This window comes from Mirounga angustirostris, unplaced genomic scaffold (genome assembly GCF_029215605.1).
Source record: "Mirounga angustirostris isolate CCGP_5_RB_7025 unplaced genomic scaffold, mMirAng1.0.hap1 SCAF_12, whole genome shotgun sequence".
In the NCBI taxonomy this organism is placed as follows: domain Eukaryota; kingdom Metazoa; phylum Chordata; class Mammalia; order Carnivora; family Phocidae; genus Mirounga; species Mirounga angustirostris.
Genome location: NW_026991720.1, coordinates 13,844,459 through 13,864,656, shown reverse-complemented (window position 1 = coordinate 13,864,656; position 20,198 = coordinate 13,844,459). Strand labels below are relative to the sequence as shown.

Here is a 20,198-nt window from a genome sequence, read left to right as displayed (position 1 = left end):
TGCATCCCTGCCTGAGTCAGGGAACAATTGCTCGTGAAATACAAAGGAGTAGCAAGAGTTTCATATTTAGTCACAACAGATGGAAGGTCTGTCCCAGAAAGGAAGCTATTACCAGCAGAATATTTTAACAACTACTTAAAAATCACTAATCTTTAGCCTAAGAACAGGCCTCAAGGACCTTGCATTCCGCTTGTATAATATATTGTCTTTTGGCTACAGAACTGCAGAAATGTACACTTACATTCTCACTCACACTTCACTGTCTGTCTGCAAATGTCGGTCCTCTCAGCCTGGGGGCACAGGCAGAGGGGACTAGTAAGCATGCAGACTCTGAAGCTAGCTGAGGGGTGACATTTGTAAAGCACCATTAGACAATAAAATAAACAAAACCAGGTGCTTATTCACAATACAGTAACCCAGCGTTATAGACCCCGGGGTAGACTGGGTTACACTCTGCTCCGTGGGAAGGGGGCACCGAGGACACAAGGATGGGCTGAGTGACTTACCCCAGGCCTTACAGAGAGTTAATGGTAAGCTGGAAATATAACCTAGGCCTCCTAACTTCCATTCCCGCACGGGCACGCCCAAAACATCAAGACAGAAAAACTGCAGAAGGGACTTAGTTCAGACGTTAGTAAATTCTCCTGACCGCAAAGGTTTTGGAAACACTGGAATGCATTACCAAGAAATACTGCTGGAGTACTGTGTTCTGCACCTTTTAATAAAAGGGCAAACAATTTTTTTTCTAGAATAAGAATACAGGCAAATAAGGCAGACTTAAATGAACCATTCAAAACCCCTCTTGGTCACATATAATTCTATACTACTTCAACAGGCCAAAAAGAACGTATTTAAAAACATTAATTTTGCCTTCTTACTTGAATGCAGGGTCAGGGTCAGCAAACTAGAGCTCACGGGCCAAACCTGTCCACACCCCTTTGTTCCATACCATCCAGGGTTTCATGTGTTCTACAGATGTGAGTAGCTGTGGTAGAGACTGTACGGCCCCCCGCCAACCCCAAGGCTGAACACATTTAGTATCTGGCTCTTCACAGAAAAGGAACACCAACTCTGCATTAGAACACAGGTAAAATTTCAAGTTGTGGCCACCCCAGACACGAGCTGAGGGGCACTATACAATATTCCTCTGAACGTATATTCCTAAAATAAAGTATCAAAGAGAAGCTAAATACTTCAAGATGCTTTATCGCAGGTAGAGCTAATATCCAGGCTATAATATCTCACGAGTTGTGGTAAGGAGATCTGAACATCCTTACCGGTATAACTCCAGGAAGACAACAGGCCTGATAAAAGCTTATTGCCTTGACCTGGGTAACAGCACTGCCCTCTTGGATGGAATAATTAGGCTCATATTCGTCTTCGTTGTCAGCACCATTAATCAATGGCCTGTGTGAGTCTTCTTCAAAATGTTCTTCTGCCTCGATACCTGGGAGACCTAGAACAGTAAGAGCCACGATTTATAGAGTACCTTCTAGACGCCTGGCACTGTGCAAGGTGCTTTGTACATATCATCACTCCTGGGGTCGAGATTATTTTTATCTCCACTTTACAGAAGCAGCAACTAAGGTTCAAGGCCAAGGTCAACCAGAGTTGATTAAGGTCACACAGCTAATAAGCAACAAAGTCAGGACTCTGATTCTACTTTACTAACTAGATTCAAAGCAATGCTTTTTCAACGACATTATACTATCTCTATTACATTTAAGAAAACGTTAATAACATACAATTAAACTGACATGTCTCTTCAATAACACGCAAAAGATGGAATTGTACATCTCTTTGCTTCTGTGGTTTTGCTTGTATGTAACCACAGATAAGTATCAAACTAAATTACTTTTATGAAAGGAGAGAAATCTGTCTGAAGAAGTGAAATGAGAAATAGATCATGCTAATTTCCAGTCAGTGTCTCAATTACAAAGCTCATTTGCAAATGCAGAGTTTTCTCTGACTCTAGAAAGGCGAGCCTCCCTCCCCTCAAACGTCTGCAGCTGCGCCCAGTCAGCCAACCGGTGTCTACGGGACACAAACAGCAAATACCACTCCTTCAACCCCCTGAAAGGAGCTCACAGTTCTCCTAGGGAACAAGAGACCGGCCGTGCTGGCCTCAGGTTTCTCTTCGCCCATAACAGTTAAGACGTGCTGAACAGAAAGGACAGCTTCTCGGGGCGCCTGGGTGGCTCAGTTGGTTAAACGACTGCCTTCGGCTCAGGTCATGATCCTGGAGTCCCGGGATCGAGTCCCGCATCGGGCTCCCTGCTCGGCAGGGGGTCTGCTTCTCCCTCTGACCCTCCCCCCTCTCATGTGCTCTCTCTCACTCTCTCTCTCTCAAATAAATAAAATCTTTAAAAAAAAAAAAAAGAAAGGACGGCTTCTCACCAATTTCTTCTGGTGACACCAGGAGTCCAAAGAAGATGACGATCCCACCGGCAAACTGCACAGCCGCTGTCACGAGAAAGGCATACTGGAGAAGAGAGGAGAGAGGTGCTGTTTGCACATCTGGGATACTGCTTAGAGCACATTCACGAGAAGCACATGTGGGGAAGGTGGGGGATCGGGTGGGAAGAAGAGGGCGATGGGGAAGGAAATGAGCACCGAGTGCTCAGGCCGAGCCAGGCACAGAGCTGTTTCACTTGTGTTTTCCACGCATTTTCCCCCTGAGGCTCAGAGAGGCCAGTTAAGGTCCCAGGGACAGGGGCGCCTGGGTGGCTCAGATGGTTGGGCGTCTGCCTTCGGCTCAGGTCATGATCCCAGGGTCCTGGGATCCAGCCCCACATCGGGCTCCCTGCTCAGCGGGAAGCCTGCTTCTCCCTCTCCCACTCCCCCTGCTTGTGTTCCCTCTTTCGCTGCGTTTCTCTCTGTCAAATAAATAAAATCTTTAAAAAAAAAAAAAAAGGTCCCAGGGACAGTGAGTGGTACCACCACAACTGTGAAATCAGGACTGGCTCCAAAACCTCATTCTCTGTCGCACAGAGCCTCCCACAAGAGACACTGTCTGCCCTCGAAAATATTCTATCCAGTTGAGGGGATTAAACAATACCCCAAACAATAGTACAAGGCATCAAGTAGGCGAATAAAGGAGAAGGCCCCGTCCTAATAAGAAACACAGATCGAAGGAAACCGCTAAAGATGCAACACGGTGTCCTCAGGAAGAGCTGAAAAGGCAACTGACGGTCTGTCCCAGCACGCCTGAAGCGAAGGGACAGGGTGGGAATGAAAGAGAAAGCCTCCCGCATGGTCCAAGTGGGGGCTTCTGCTAAGGGACAGCCGGGAATAAAACCGCTAGGAAAAGGTGAGATCAAGATTAAAGAACCTCAAAAGCCAGGCTGCACAGCGGAATTTTATTTAATAGGGAATGGAGCCTGATGTGGACAGACGATCTAAATTTCTGGAAAAGACAGTGACAAAATTAGTGTTTCCAAGAGTCAAATCTGGGAGCCACACTTGAACCAAAATTCCCACCTGAGCCAATTGGTATAATCCAGACGCAAAGCCAAAAAGCCTGGAATAAAGGTGACTGGGGCGCGCCTGGATGGCTCAGATGGTTGAGCGTCTGCCTTCGGCTCAGGTCATGATCCCGGGGTCCTGGGATCAAGTCCTGCATCGGGCTCCCCGCTCAGCAGGGAACCTGCTTCTCCCTCTGCCTCTCTCTCTCTGTCTCTTATGAATAAATAAAATCTTTAAAAAAAAAAAAAAAAGGTGACGGGGAATACAGAAAGGACTTCTCACTGAGCCAAACTCGACCAAAATTCTTCTGAGACCAAACACCTGGTGAACTATTTCAAAATTTATCTACTTTTTATTTTTTTTTAAGATTTTATTTATTTATTTTGACAGAGAGAGAGACACACACACAGCAAGAGAGGGAACACAAGCAGCGGGAGTGGGAGAGGGAGAAGCAGGCTTCCCGCCGAGCAGGCAGCCCGACACGGGGCTCGATCCCAGGACCCTGGGATCATGACCCGAGCCGAACGCAGACGCCCAACGACTGAGCCACCCAGGCGCCCCTTGAACAACACATTCAAATCCTTTACCTTTCTTTTTGTGTATTGTTGGTCTTCTTATCAATTTGCAGGTACTCTTTACATATTAGGGAGATTAGCTCTTGATCTGTGACATGAATTGCAAATAATTTTTTACCCAATTGATTATACTGTCTTTAGACTTGGTATTTTTTCCATGAATAATTTCTGTGTTTGAAAGTCTCAGAAGTTTGTCTACTTTTAATATAAGCCTTGCCCCACCCAAACACAGCTCTACACTGTGTTCTAGATGGCCACAGTATTATTTCCTAAAAAACAAAACGTATTATATGTACTCAAGAAAAAGTTAGAAGGAAATACCTACCTCATACCCGTATTGCAGAACAGAAGAAGCTAGGCATGCTCCCAAAATATTGCCCACTGAAGCACAGGCACTCCAGAGACCAAAAACAACTCCTCGTCTAAGACAGAGAACAGTGACAAACAGAAGACAATAGAATCAGAATGAATTCTGGTGCAGTTCAAATACAAAATGGCCAAAACAGTGAAAGTTCACATTCCAAAGAATCAACATTCTATCTTAAGATTTTTTTTTTTTTAAGATTTTTTATTTATTTATTTGACAGAGGGAGAGACAGCGAGAGAGGGAACACAAGCAGGGGGAGTGGGAGAGGGAGAAGCAGGCTCCCCGCAGAGCAGGGAGCCCGATGCGGGGCTCGATCCCAGGACCCCGGGATCATGACCTGAGCCAAAGGCAGACGCTTAACGACTGAGCCACCCAGGCGCCCCCTTAAGATTTTTTTAAAGTATACCCAAATGACAAAACATCAGGTCACTTTAAGATAGTATTAAACAAGGGGTGCCTGGGTGGCTCAGTCGGTTCGTTAAGCGTCTGCCTTAGGCTCAGGTCATGATCCCAGGGTCCCAGGGAGTCTGCCTCTCCCTCTCCCGGTCCCTGCTCCTGCTCTCTCTCACTCTCTCTCATGTGCACACTCTCTCTCTCTCTAATAAATAAATAAAATCTTCTATAAAAAAACGTAATATTACACTAAAGTTCAATTTCGGGCGCATCACAAGACACTGTTAAGAGAATTTTGAAAGTAAGCCACAGACTAGGAGGAAATATTCGCATATCGCTTATCTAGTAAAAGACTCACATCTAGAATATAAAGAACTCTCAAAACTCAGTAATACAAAAACAATCCAGTGGCGCTGGCTGGCTCAGTAGGTGGAGCGTGCAACTCTTGATCTTGGGGTTGTAAGTTCAAGCCCCATGTTGGGTATAGAGATTACTTTAAAAAAATTAAATCTCGGGGCGCCTGGGTGGCTCAGTCATTAAGCGTCTGCCTTTGGCTCAGGTCATGATCCCAGGGTCCTGGGATCCAGCCCCGCATTGGGCTCCCTGCTCAGTGGGAAGCCTGCTTCTCCCTCTCCTGCTCCCCCTGCTTGTGTTCCCTCTCTCGCTGTGTCTCTCTATATCAAATAAATTTTAAAAATCTTTAAAAATAAATAAATAAATATAAAAAATTAAATCTTAAAAAAAATCCAGTAAGGGGTGCCTGGGTGGCTCAGTCGTTAAGCGTCTGCCTTCGGCTCAGGTCATGATCCCAGGGTCCTGGGATCGAGCCCCACATCGGGCTCCCTGCTCGGCGGGAAGCCTGCTTCTCCCTCTCCCACTCCCCCTGCTTGTGTTCCCTCTCTCGCTGTGTCTCTCTCGGTCAAATAAATAAAATCTTTAAAAAAAAAAAAATCCAATAAAATGTTAAAGAGTATGAATGTACAATCATCTCAAGATAAAAAGTTTTTGAAAAAAAAAAAGATAAAAAGTTTTTGAAAAAGAGGCTTCATGCACACAAAAACATGATGCAAATAAGCAAATAAAAAGGTGTTCAACATCATCAGACATTAGGGAAATGCAAATTAAATCCACAATGATGTATTATATACCTACTAGGATAGCTAAAAGAGAAAAGACCACACATACGTGTTGGCAAGAACACATAGCAACTAGAGCCCTTACACCCTGCTGATGGGAATGTAAAATGGTAAAAACCACTTTGGAAGAGTCCGCCGGTTTCTTTCTTTTTTTTTTTTAAAGATCTTATTTATTTATGAGTCAGAGAGAGAGCACAAGCATGGGGAGTGACAGGCTGAGCAGGGAGCCCTAATTGGGACTCAATCCCCGGACCCCAGGATCCTGACCCAGGCCGAAGGCAGACGCTTAACTGACTGAGCCACCCAGGCGTCCCGACCACGGTTCCTTAAAAAGATAAACACACACCTACCATATGACCCAGCCATTCCACTTTGACATATTCATCCAAGGAAAATGAAAGCATATGTTCATACAAGAATTTGTACACAAACATTCACAGGCGCTTTATCTGTAATAGCCAAAAACTGACAACAACCCAAATAAATGTTCACCAACAGGCGAAAAGATAAATTGTGATACAATCGATTACTGCTCAGCTATAGAAAGGAATAAACTATCGATGCACACATGACTGGATCTCAGAATAATTACACTGAATGAAAGTAGACAAGAAACAGTATATACTGTCTGATTCTATTATATAAAGTTTGAGAAAATGCAAATTAACCTAAAGTGACAGAAAGCTGATCAAGAGTTACCTGGAGATGGCAATGGGAGGGAGCGGAAGGTAACAGGAGGGGGGAGGAGAGGAATTACCAAAGGGCATGAGGAAACTTTTGGGGGTAATGCATATGCCCATTTTCTTAACTGTGATGGTGGTTTTAAGGATGTATGCAGGCTGAATTTCATCAAATGGTACGTCTTAAATATGTGCAGCTTATTACATACCTTAATAAAGCCATTAGAAAAAAGGGGGAGAAAAAGGTAAACAACTGAATGGAAGGAAAACTAGCTATTACAACAGTCCCGGAGAAAAATGATTAGTTCTGAACACAGGCAATGGCAGTAGGGCTGGTAAAAGAAAGATGAGTTAATTTGTTTTTTAAAGATTTTATTTTTAAATCATCTCTACACCCAACATGGGGCTCAAACTCATGACCCTGAAATCAAGAGTCACATGCTCTTCCGACTGAGCAAGCCAGGTGCCCCAAATTAATATTTTTAACATCAAAATCTGTATTTTATTTATTTGATATGTGTATTTTTAAATGTGTTTTATTTATAAGGAATTTCTATACCCCACATGGGGCTCAAACTCACGACCCCAGGATGAAGAGTGATACGCTTTTCTGACAGAGCCAGCCTGGTGCCCCTCTATTAATATCATACTATGTTAGGTCTAGATTTTTTTAGTTTTTTTTTTTTTAAGAATTTATGTATTTATTTGACAGAGAAAGAGACAGCGAGAGAGGGAACACAAGCAGGGGAAGTGGGAGGGGGAGAAGCAGGCTTCCCAAGGAGCAGGGAGCCCGATGCGGGGCTCGATCCCAGGACTCTGGGATCATGACCTGAGCCGAAGGCAGACACTTAACGACTGAGCCACCCAGGCACCCCTAGATTTCTTAGCTCCTTAAACATTTTTATAACCTCACTGAGACAGAAGGAGTCTTAGAAACGAACAGCAAGACAACACAGCAGAGTGAAAAATAGTTTGTTCAGAAGTCCTAGCTCTGCTGCTTCCAGCTGTGCAATCTCAAGCAGGTCACGGCCAGTGTTCTCAGCTAGAACACGCTATGCTCCTCACAGCACTGAGCTCAGTGCTATGTGCGAAAGGGCTTGGTACTGCACGAGTGTACATGTTAGTTTGACCAAGCCTAAATCTGCTTAAAAACTATGACCCTGGGGGCGCCTGGCTGGCTCAGTCAACAGAGTGTGAGACTCTTGATCTCAGGGTTGTGAGTTTGAGCCCCACAATGGGTGTAGAGATTATGTATGAATAAAATCTTTTTTAAAAAATAAAAACTATGGGGCGCCTGGGTGGCTCAGTTGGTTGAGCGACTGCCTTCGGCTCAGGTCACGATCCTGGAGTCCCAGGATCGAGTCCCGCATCGGGCTCCCTGCTCAGCAGGAAGTCTGCTTCTCCCTCTGACCCTCCTCCCTCTCGTGCTCTCTGTCTCTCATTCTCTCTCTCGCAAATAAATAAATAAAATCTTTAAAAAAAAATAAAAAATAAAAACAAAAACTATGACCCTGATAAAGGGGCATGATTCATCCGAAGTTAACAGTTCATAAATGTGTATCTCACAATATATAAATATTTATCCAGGAAAAATGAAAGAAATCCAAATTAATAATATTCCTGAAATCAGAATGTCACCAAAAAGGCAAACAACAAAGCCAAGTCTTTGGGTATCTCAACTTATTTTCCATGCTGTAAATGAAATATAGCTCTTCTTCCTGGTAGCCTGGAAGATACTATAGCAGATGCCCACCCTCATGCCATGGCCTGCATCACACATAAACTCACATACCATCTGACAACTACTTGAAGGTTTAGGGGAAAAATGTCCAATTTGGGCTTTTAAGTCCCAAAGTTTGGCATTCTTCATCCGCATCTTATTAGAGTCTTCGTTATGTGATCTTAGGCAAGTCCCATAGATAATTTTTGCCTCAGTTTCTTCACCTTTAATGTAAGAAGGTAAAACTAGACCACTGAGTCTCAAAAAGGGGAGGGGAAGGCAAAACCCACAGGAAGACACGTGATGGGATGGCATGTGAGATTTATTTTATCATGTTATGTTACTTATGTTCTGTAAAGGGAAGATTTTTATTAAAAATTGAGATGTAATGCCTTAGCCACGCTCAAAATCTGACCATGGCCCAGTGAATATTAAGAATGTGCCTCACTGGGTTGCCTGGGTGGCTCAGTCGGTAAAGTGGTTACCTTTGGCTCAGGACATGATCCTAAGGTCCTGGGATGGAGTCCCACATCAGGCTCCTTGCTCGGCAGAGAGCCTGCTTCTCCCTCTGCCAGCCATTCCCCCTGCTTGTGCTCTCTCTCTCTCTCTGATTTAAAAAACAAAAAAAGAATGTGCCTCACCGGGGCACCTGGGTGGCTCAGTTGGTTAAACATCCAACTCTTGATTTCAGCTCCCGGTTGTAAGATGGAGACCCACATCAGGCTCCATGCTGGGTGTAGAGCCTCCTTAAGATCTCTCTTTCCCTCTGCCCCTCCCCCTGCTCATGTGCACACGCGCACTCTCTCTCTCTCAAAAAACAAAGAAAAAGAATGAGCCTCACTGGGCTAGGCCATCCCCCAAGTCCACACCATTTCCTGTAATGCACTCCCAACACAAAAGCTTCTCTCTCTCAACTAGTCTAACTTTCTAAAACAGAGAAAAGATGTGGGTAGTGTCGAAAAGATCGACTAAATTGATGACAAGTCTGAGTAATCTCAAATTAAAACCACTTAAAAAGAGAAATTAAAGAGGAAGGGAGAGGCATACCCAGCTTTCCCAAACCAGTTGCCCATAACGGCAACCACGCAGGGCCAACCAGTGGACTGCAGCAGGCCATTTACAATCCACAGACAGCAGTAGAACCCCTTGTTGTAGAAACGCAGCCATTCTGTGACTGTGCCAAAGACGTACACCTGAGAGATGAAGGGAAGAAAAGGGGACATGTGACATCCACACAGACACCTTTGGGGACACTGAACTGCCTACCACACCTACGTTTGTGCGTGAAGAGACACATTCAAAGGACTAGGTCCTAAGAGACCTGTGCCGACTCTTCAGATGCTCCTGTTTAGGGCAGCACTGAGTGAGACACCCACCAGACCGCCACCACTGACCAGAGACGTCAAACACATGCTCGTTCAAGATTACCCTTGTCTGACTCGTAGCTTAAGCTCTAAGAAGTTCAATCCTCGTTGTTCAACTTCATTAGACAACTCTTTCCGTTTTCTCGTCCCCAGGCGCATGTGTGTGGAGGACTATTATAGGGACTGACTGAGGTCACATATGTGTGGTCAGGGCAGTGCCATGCACACTGTGGGGATCAGGACGCGCCAGCTACGGTCCTTACTGCAATCGTTAAGAGAACCAGTGTAACCTGTGATCTGCTCAGTAATTCAGGAGCATTCGCCAAGTCACTGCTCTTTTCTTGGCATTTTGCTAAAGTGGATGTTTTATCGGTAGTCAAAGTTTCTTTTGGAATATTATGCGTGGGCTAAAAACTAGTATGTACAATACTGTAGGATTCCATTCTGGAAAAAGCACAACTATGAGGACAGAAAAATGGTCAGTGGTTGCCAGAGGCTGGGGGAAGGGTGGGGGGGAGAGTGGTGGTGACACAACTATACTCGTTTGTCAAAACTCAGAACTACACACCAAGAAGGGTGAGTTTATGCGCATACTTCAATTTTTCAAAAAATGTGAAAAAACAGAACAAAAATGTACACAGGTTTTAAAACAATACGTATATATGTGTGGGTCAGCGGGCCATGAATAAGTGAAGTACGTCAATCTCTCAAACAGCAGATACTGGAAAGCAAAAATAAAATTGGGTCTAATCGAACTCCATGCTTTCATTCAACCAACAAAAATTCCTCACTAGGAGCTAGGAAACAAAAAAAGATGCATCAGGGCGCCTGGGTGGCTCAGTTGGTTAAGCGACTGCCTTCAGCTCAGGTCATGATCCTGGAGTCCCGGGATCGAGTCCCGCATCGGGCTCCCTGCTCAGCGGGGAGTCTGCTTCTCCCTCTGACCCTCCCCCCTCTCATGTGCTCTCTCTCTCTCTCTCTCTCTCATTCTCTCTGGCTCAAATAAATAAATAAAATCTTCAAAAAAAAAAAATGCATCAAACGTGGATCTTGGCCTCTCTGGCACTTGATTAGGCAGGTGTTGTTCCACAAGCCTCACACACAGAAACCCATATAACCATCCCTACCAGCCCTGGTGGGAGGTACTCAAACGAGGAGGCTGAAGCACACAGCAATCACACCCAGGAAAGGGCAGAGGAGGGACAGACACCCAGGGAGTCCAGGTCTTGGGAAATCTGTGACCTCAACCACCGTGCCACAGACTCCTGGGGAAAGCAAGAATGATACAGAAATCAGTGGACTTCCTCGTCAACAACCTCAGTGCCTTCAAAGAAACACAGGAGGGGGAGTATAGAAGAGGAACCGATTACTTTTAAGAATGAATGAGGTCAGTAAAGGAAGACATCGTGAAGGAAGTGCCATTTGGCCAATAACTTGCTGGCGACATTGAGTGAGACTATGGAGAGCTGAAAAGAGAGCCATTCAAGGCAGGAAGAAGAGCAAGCACAAACGTAGTGAGGCAGAAAGGCACAGGATACGGTAGGACCACAGAAAATAGTTTGGCCAGAGCCAAGTGGTGAAGTGTAGTGACAGACACGACTGTCAAGGCGGGCCATGACCCGGTTCTCGAGAGCACCAAATGCAGTGCTATTTATGCTTGGCTCTTGTGCTCACTTCGGCAGCACGTATACTCTTTATGTGTGGCTCTGGTGCTGAGTCATGGAAGGGGCCTGATCCAAACCTCACTTTAAAAGGACTCCCCTAGGGGCGCCTGGGTGGCTCAGTTATTAAACGTCTGCCTTCAGCTCGGGTCATGGTCCCAGGGCCCTGGGATCGAGCCCCGCATTGGGCTCCCTGCTCCGCGGGAAGCCTGCTTCTCCCTCTCCCACGCCCCCTGCTTGTGTTCCCTCTCTCGCTATGTCTCTCCCTGTCAAATAAATAAATAAAATCTTAAAATAAAAATAAAAATAAAAAAACCTGAAGATTAATTTTACTTTTCTATTCTACATATAGAAATGGGGGGGGGGTACTTGGATTCTAAAATACCCGACCAAGATGATGATATTGATGATGATGATGATGATGATAATACCTTTTCAACTTACCACTAGCGCAGAAGAGCACATGCCAAAAGATAGAACCCATCGTAAGTTAAGCCGATCTCCAACAATTCCACTGATGAAAAGGCCCTAAAAATAAAGCATTTTATTTTACAGCTCTTAATAACAACACAGCCTGACAAAAGGAAGATGTTTTGCCAAGCAACTAGGGAAATAAAACACTAACATGACTCAAAATTAAACTTCATTCTTATGCCCAGACTAGCTGTCTCCATCAGCTTCACAAACGTTCCATGAAACGACAGTGCGCTTCTGCACATTATACTATAAACCAACTCACGCACCAAAATACCGTAATCCAGTGTAAACTTTGATTCTACCAAAAGTAGATCCCCCTCACTGCCTAAAAGGAGACTGGAAAAACAAAAATAAAAACAAAACGGAACAAAACTAGGAATACTAATAAAACAAGCACACAAATATATTTCATTTTCTAGAACAGATCAACTCTTAAAGATCAGTTATCTGCATTCCCAGAGGCTGCTCTTAGCCATCTGCATTCTGAATCAAGGTATGTTACAACATGTCCTGCACCACAGAAGCTTCTGGGGCACAGGCACTGCCTGTTTAATCGGACCTTTGGGTTTCATGACCTCACGAGGCAGGGAGAGTAGGGACGCACAGACGGTAATTAGTTGAAGATAAGTACAAATGTTCTGCCTTCTGCTTTCCTCCCACTGAGTGGCCGGAAATAAAAACCTGGGTCATGGTAGCAAGGCAGACTAAAGAGCCCAGGGCAATACACTAAGTTTCTTCCATAAATCTGTAAAATGAATCAACACCCTGACGGAAAACCTAAATCCAGATACAAGCGTTTCTGATCAACTGATGACATCCACATTAGAGAAAATTTACATGATGTGTCTTATTATGGTCAACCTGTCACAACCTCAAAAGAGGCACCTGTAGGCTTTCGATTCTGTGCTCTATAGCTGCCACTCACATGTCTTATGCTATATATAGTAAAGGGGGTGAAGAAAATCTCTCAGTGTTTCAGATCGGGGATTCAATTCATCCGTGTTGTTCCAAATGCCCGCATGACACCTGGAAGCTACAGAAGAACATGCAGCTCGATATAAAGAAGAAGTATGATCACTGACATTTCGTGGTACCTTTTATCTCCTAAACCTATTTAATCCTAGGGATAGGTATTATCACAACTCTATAGAAGAGGAAACTAAAGATCAAAAGAAGGTTAAATTCCATTTCAAAAAAGTTTCACACAGCTAGTTGACGGTGGAAGAGCTGGTCTTTGCACTAGACTACACCGCTTCTTAAAATACTCCATAAAAGGCTCAAAGAGAGGCACCCCTGGGAGTGCTCCAGCCAAAGCCGGATGACCCTGTACTAGCATTTCATACAGAAAACGCCCAGGGTGAGGAGCATGGCTACATGATGGAAGGTCTGCTCCAATTGTTTCTACAAGTTTCCTCTTTGAAGAAGACATTCCAATAACTGCCCAAATAAACATTCAGAGAGTACTTTAGGACTTTCACCGGGTATTTCACATCACCTGGACATTCGTAATTAAAAGGCTTTTTATGGGGCACTTGGGTGGCTCAGTCTGTAAGTGTCTGACCCTTGATTTCGGCTCAGGTCATGGTTTTGGGGTTGTGGGATTGAGCCCCGTGTAGCTTGACAGGGAGTCTGCTTGGGATTCTCTCTCTCTCCCTCTGCCCCTCCCCCTGCTTACACATGCACACATGCTCTCACTCAGAGAAATAAACCTTTAAAAAAAAAAAAAAAAGGCTTTTGTGTAACTGTACACATTTTCAAAAGAGGAAATCAGACACTGGGAGGAAAGGAGGACCACTCACGGTGCGTGGGTCCAGTGGCTACCACCACTTCCCACAGCCTTACTTCAGCAACCACCAGACTTGCTCCCTACAACCACACAGAGATTCTTCCTTCAAAACACAGTTAAAACCTACTCTTCCAACCTCTGTTACTCCCACCCTAGATCTAAGCCACTATCATCCTTCACCTCAAAATCGGAATAGCCTAACCTGTCTCCTTATTTCTGTCTCTGCCCTTTGGTCTAGTCTCCCGGGGCAGCAAGTGCGCCTGTCCAAACACAGGGCAGATCCTGGTACTCCTCTGTGTAAAACCTTCCAGGGCTCTCATCTCACTCAAGATTAAAGCCAAAGCCCAAATAAAGGAACCAAAGCCCTAAAGGTCTGAGCCCCATACCTTCTCTGGCCTCACTTCCTGTCACTCTGTTCCAGTCAACCTGACCTCACCCACGTCAGGTCTTTGCTCAAATATCCCCTCTTACCTGAGGTCTTCCCCAGCCATCCTACTTAAATTACAACTCCCACCCACAGCTATTTATTCCCCTTTTCCTGCTTTTTTCTCCACAGCACCTACCCCCTTCAACCATACTCTCTATTTGCTTACGTATAGCATTGTATTACTGTTTGTTTTCCTTAGATCCCACTTCAAGAATGTAAGTTTTATAGGGCGCCTGGGTGGCTCAGTTGGTTAAGCGACTGCCTTCGGCTCAGGTCATGATCCTGGAGTCCCGGGATCGAGTCCCGCATCGGGCTCCCTGCTCGGCAGGGAGTCTGCTTCTCCCTCTGACCCTCCTCCCTCTCATGCTCTCTGTCTCTCATTCTCTCTGTCTCAAATAAATAATAAATAAAATCTTTAAAAAAAAAAAAAAAGAATGTAAGTTTTATAAAGCTAGGGATTATTCCTGTGTTGCTCATTGATGAACTCCCACAGACCTGGCACGTGCTAGGTGTTCAGTAAATATCTGTCAAATGGATGAATAAAGGAATGGATGGGTGGGTGGGCAGGTGGGTGGATGGATGGATGGATGGGAGGGACACAGAATATAAACTTCAGCTATGCTGAACTCTCCTCAGTCAGCAAATTCTAGAATCCCTTACAAACTTAATAAGGTTTCCATTTACATCTTTCCTCAACCTAAAACCCCCAAATTCTAAAACTTACCACAGCATAAGAGAAGAGGAAAATAGTATCCAGTGTCCCGAGGAAAAGAGTGGCTTCCTCTGCGCTGGGAAACAAATGGTTGCTGTTCCAAATCTAGAGCAACACAACAAGAACCACGTCAGTCCCCGCTGGTACCTGTCAGTCCTTCCTCTTTCTCAAAGCACCCTCATCTACAGCCTCTGCCCACCCTCACAGAACCCTGGGGAGGTTTAACAGAGGAAACCGGCACTCATGCCGAAAGGTCTGCAAGGTCAAAGCTATTTGCACGATACTGAAATGTTATCTGCTTTTGCCCTTTAACTTTTCCCTTGATGGTGCAAACGCAGTGGGGGGAAAAATAATAATCGCTATATTTACTGCCACGGTCAAAGTTAAAAAAAAAAAAAAAAGCCAATTTCACTTAAGAACATCCTTGGTACATGCTAAATGCTCAAAAAATATTTGTGGAGTAGTGGGGCACCTGGGTGGCTCAGTCGGTTGAGTGCTGGACTCTTGATGCCAGCTCAGGTCATGATCTCAGAGTCGTGAGATCGAGCCCCGTGGGCTCCGTGCTCAGCGCAGAGTCTGCTTGTCTCTCTCCCTCTATTCCACCCCCTCACGCATGCTCTCTCTTTCTCAAATAAATAAAAATCTTAAAAAAATTTTTTTTTTGTTGAGCAGTAAAAAGTGTTAATTTTACTAAAGCTGGCCCCTGAGTACACTTATTTTTAACACCCTGTGTGCCGGAGTGGGGAGTGTGTAGAGCACTGGGCACAGCAAAGTACCGGGGCTGCACTGAGGGAAAGCACTTGGCAGCTGGGTGAGGTGCAAGCGAGGAGACTGTTTTTTACTTGAAAGAATGACTGACAGACAAGCTATAGTTATTCAGATTTGGGTATTTGGCAGACATTTCCTCAAAAAAGAACGAAATAAGCCTGTCACTTCAGAATCCATTCAAAGTAAAGACAGACAAATGGGTCTTAATGTAAGGGTATAAAAAGTTAATTGATACAGTTTCAGATTCCACATGGCAACTAACCTCTAAGAAACTGCCACTTGTCAAAGTCTGGTGTAGTAACAAAGATGAATGCCCACAATTAACTGAAAAGGCTATTAAAATACTTCTCCCCTTCCCACTATGTATCTGTCAAAGGTCAAAATCTCTTCGTATAGTTCAAAGGATCATGTTGCAAGAGACTGAATTCAGAAGCAGACGTGAAAAACTACTATCTTCTATTAAGCCAGACATGATGAGATCTGCAAAAATGTAAATCAATGCCACTCTCCTCATTAAGTGATTTTGTTTCAAAAAATCATTTTTCATAAAATGTTATTTATGTTAACACATTATGAGTTTATTTAATTCACTTAAAAATAACTTTAAAAATCTATGTATTTTTTAAAGATTTTATTTATTATTTATTTTAGAGGTCGGAGGAGAGGCAGAGGGAGAGAGAGAATCTCAAGCAGACTCTGTGCTGAGTGTGGAACCCGACGTGGGGCTTGACCCCAAGACCCTGAGATCATGACCTGAGCCGAAATCAAGAGTCAGATGCTTACCCGACTGAGCCACCCAGGCAAGCCTCCCCTTTTTATTGTTGAAAACCGATGTATTTTTTTTTTCAATTTCTAGTTTTAGTTTCTAAAACACTAAGTATCTAAAAATATGAACCCACATAGCCAAAAGCTCTTTGGGATCCTCAGAGCAAAAATTTAGAGAACTACAGGAATAAATGATTTCTGAGATGGGTTGTCACAGGAAAGAAATTCTGACTCTAGAATATTAAGAAGAAAAATCACAATCAGCAATAAATAAAATCTTTAAAACAAAGTAAAATTATAAAATATATAAAGCGTGATTCTAAAGGATTGGGACTCATTTCTTGTGGCTTATGGCACTGGTCTTGCTCCTTTAACACCACCTCACACACTGCTGCCATGACAGAGAAGAGCCTACAAAGCTAAGCCCTATCAGTGTGCTAAGTGGGGCCCTAAAGTTCTCCAGTTAGAGTTATTTTGCCACATTTTCCCTCAGACTTTGACCCTGATGTTCATCAGGACCCAGGACTAAGCCCTGTTGGGCATACACCAACGTGAGCTAGAGACCACGGCCTCAAGCAACTGCTCGAAGTTTCTGGAGTTTTTCTTTATTCTCTCAAGAGGTCACCAAAACTCCCTGCAGGTGTGGCTTTCACAAGAACTGACAAACTTAAAACAGCTTTCTTCTGCTTCACTGCCAGAATTCAGCTGAAATATACTTTTGATGGCTTACTTAACAAATAGAACACAAAACCAAACCAAAAACTAAAAAAACCAAGTAGGACTAACACAAAGATACAGAAAATAGGATAATAGAAAAAGCCTAGAAAAGAAAGTTTACTTCAGTCACAGAAGTCAAAATCAAGACAAGTATACCAGTTAGTAAGAAATGGTCCATCCAAAGGAGTGAATCATCCAATGTTTTGTGAAAGTCACCGACAAAATGACTTTACCATGCTGAAACCCCATACACTTCAGTGGTTTAAGCTGGCCTGCGTGTATGTACAATTATCATGTGAACCCACCGGCTCGTATGAACATGGGGTTTTCCTGTGTCTGATGGGGAGGGTTTGCACGAATCTACGAGAACAGCGGCATGCTGAGGCACTTCCTGGAAACACGAAATTGTGTGCTTATAACAACAGTGACAGTGTGGGTTTGGGTTTCCTAAGCGAGAATGTTCATCACCGAGTGAGGGCGAGGCATGGGGTGGGGACCTACTGACAAGAGATTCCAGCAGTGGTGAGCAGAGGATGAGCTCATGCTGACCTGCGTTCAGGGGTCTGTTCTCTGCCTACAGTGAGTGGTATCAGTTGACGTGAGGTTCTTCAGGGAAAGAGTGGCTGTGGATGAGCTTGAGATGGAAAGCTGAGGACACCCTGAATCCCGCTTCCCTCTCCTGGACAGTGGAGGCTCCCCACGCTATTCTCATGGAAGGACTATACTGTCTGGAGAGGTAAGGCTTTTTAATTTAGTGAACAAAATTCTGTTTACAATTTTCAGTCAATTGTCTGACTCGTCAAATTTAACCATTACCTCCTTATTATCTCTATACATAGATCTTATGTTATGTTCAATGGCTGTTTTCAATGTTTGTGCAAATCAGAGGGATCCATTATAAATTCTCAAGGAAAAGACACTGTGTGTGCTTAATTCATTTTGTAAAGCATCTAAGATGGCTATGCATAACAATGAAAGCTATCAAAAGTAATTTTTGATGATGCTGACACTTAAGAAATGTTTAACAATATATAAGCAAAATACTTTTCAGAATAATTCCACATAAACTTCTGGTTCTAAGAACGCTTCCCACTTTGGCCAAGAAAGGAGGTCTCAAAGGGAGGCCAGGGTTGACAGTTACAGACCCAGAAGCACAGGAAGAGTGAAAGGCACAGATGGCCCCAGCAGCTCCACTCCCAGCAGTGGGCTTCAGAAAGGAAAAAAACCAGACCTTAAGGTCTAAAGAAAGGAACAGAAGGTCAGCACTTCTGTCCATGATGGCAGAGATGGAAGTACAAACATCTCCAGGATCAGTCTGAACTTGACTTCTATATAACCAATCCATCCAAACTACTTAATCCATAGTTCTGAAAAACCAGAATGGTGAAACCTATTTTAGCAACAATTAGAGTAAAAAAACAAACAGCTAAGCAGAAAAGTTAATGCAAGTCCCATAAGAGCTAATAATGTGACATAGTTACTGGCAGGAAAGAGTTAACACGGCAGGCCTGGGAGGAGGGGGGATTGGTTAGCCAGGTGATGGGTATTAAGAAGGGCACGTACTGCATGGAGCACTGGGTGTTATATGAAAACAATGGATCATGGAACACTACATCAAAAACTAATGATGTGATGTATGGTGACTAACATAATAAAATTTTTAAAAATTAAAAAACAAACAAACAAAAAAAAAACATGGCAGGCCTGAGACTGTTCTCCTCAAAAGGGCCTACTTGTGAAGTGAGCCCCTTGGCTGGCATCTGGGAACTGGGATTTGGGGAGGGTTCCCATCCTTCTCTGCTAAGAGTGGTTCACTGTACCTAAACTGTTTGTACAAACAATGTGGTTTATGCTGAACCTGCTTTCCTTCTGAGAGTCTGGAATTTTTGTATGTGCCAGGCACAGGGCACCTACATGACCAATCCCAATAAAAACCCTGGGCGCTGGGGCGCCTGGGTGGCTCAGTTGGTTAAGCGACTGCCTTCAGCTCAGGTCATGATCCCAGGGTCCTGGGATCGAGTCCCGCATCGGACTCCCTGCTCTGCGGGGAGCCTGCTTCCCCCTCTCCCACTCCCCCTGCTTGTGTTCCCTCTCTCGCTGTGTCTCTCAATGTTGTCACAACTTGTTGCTAGAAGAATTACATCCATCCCATGCACTCCACTGAAAAAACACTCTTGGAAACTTGTACCTGGCTTCCTCCAGACCTCAGCCTGCCGAGGTTTTCTTTGAATATTCAGCAGGCTGTCATGTAGCAGGAATCGACTACTATGCGTGGCTCAGAAGAAAACCCAAGATCAAGGGGCGCCTGGGTGGCTCAGTCGTTAAGCGGCTGCCTTCGGCTCAGGTCATGATCTCAGAGTCCTGGGATCGAGCCCCGCATTGGGCTCCTTGCTCTGCGGGAAGCCTGCTTCTCCCTCTCCCACTCCCCCTGCTTGTGTTCCCTCTCTCGCTGTGTCTATCTCTGTCAAATGAATAAATAAAATCTTAAAAAAAAAAAAGAAAACCCAAGATCGAAATTAAACAGCAGAATAGTTTTCCCTCAATACAAGAAAGAACTTCCTCGAAGTATTAAAGCAGAAGGTGAGTGAGCATCTTTCAATAATGACAAAGAAAGATTCCATTCTGGCTGAGAGGTCAGAGCACACGACCCCTCTAAGGCCACCCTGTTCTGAAGGTTTCTGATAAGTCACTTGATCACTTAGACATACTCACTGTGCACACAACACTAGTCAAGACTGAGTGTGAAATCTAGCCCTCTAGAAATCCAAATCAAAACCTCAATGAGATACCACCTCACACCAGTCAGAATGGCTAAAATTAACAAGTCAGGAAACGACAGATGTTGGTGGGGATGTGGAGAAAGGGGAACCCTCCTACACTGTTGGTGGGAATGCAAGCTGGTGCAACCAGTCTGGAAAACTGTATGGAGGTTCTTCAAAAAGTTGAAAATAGAGCTACCATATGATCCAACAATTGCACTACTGGGTATTTACCCCAAAGATACAAATGTAGGGATCTGAAGGGGTATGTGCACCCCGATGTTTATAGCAGCAATGTCCACAATAGCCAAACTATGGAAAGAGCCAAGATGTCCATCGACAGATGAATGGATAAAGAAGATGTGGTGCATATATACAATGGAATATTATGCAGCCATCAAAAGGAATGAAATCTTGCCATTTGCA

General features: G+C 44.2%; 1 protein-coding gene across 7 annotated transcripts in view; it reads right to left on the bottom strand.

Moving 5' to 3' along the window:
* Nucleotides 1-20,198, bottom strand: part of SLC37A3 (solute carrier family 37 member 3) — a 48,431-nt gene that overhangs the window by 13,246 nt on the left and 14,987 nt on the right. For 4 of the 7 annotated variants that reach the window (XM_064574887.1, XM_064574886.1, XM_045864183.3 and 1 more), the window contains 6 exons: nucleotides 14,776-14,868; nucleotides 11,806-11,889; nucleotides 9,384-9,529; nucleotides 4,366-4,462; nucleotides 2,398-2,482; nucleotides 1,278-1,456 (listed from right to left, as the gene is read on the bottom strand). In XM_064574887.1, coding sequence (XP_064430957.1) covers nucleotides 1,278-1,456; nucleotides 2,398-2,482; nucleotides 4,366-4,462; nucleotides 9,384-9,529; nucleotides 11,806-11,889; nucleotides 14,776-14,868 — 684 coding nt within the window. The remainder of the gene's footprint in view (nucleotides 1-1,277; nucleotides 1,457-2,397; nucleotides 2,483-4,365; nucleotides 4,463-9,383; nucleotides 9,530-11,805; nucleotides 11,890-14,775; nucleotides 14,869-20,198) is intronic. The other 3 variants (XM_064574889.1, XM_064574888.1, XM_045864185.2) reach the window with 3 other exon arrangements.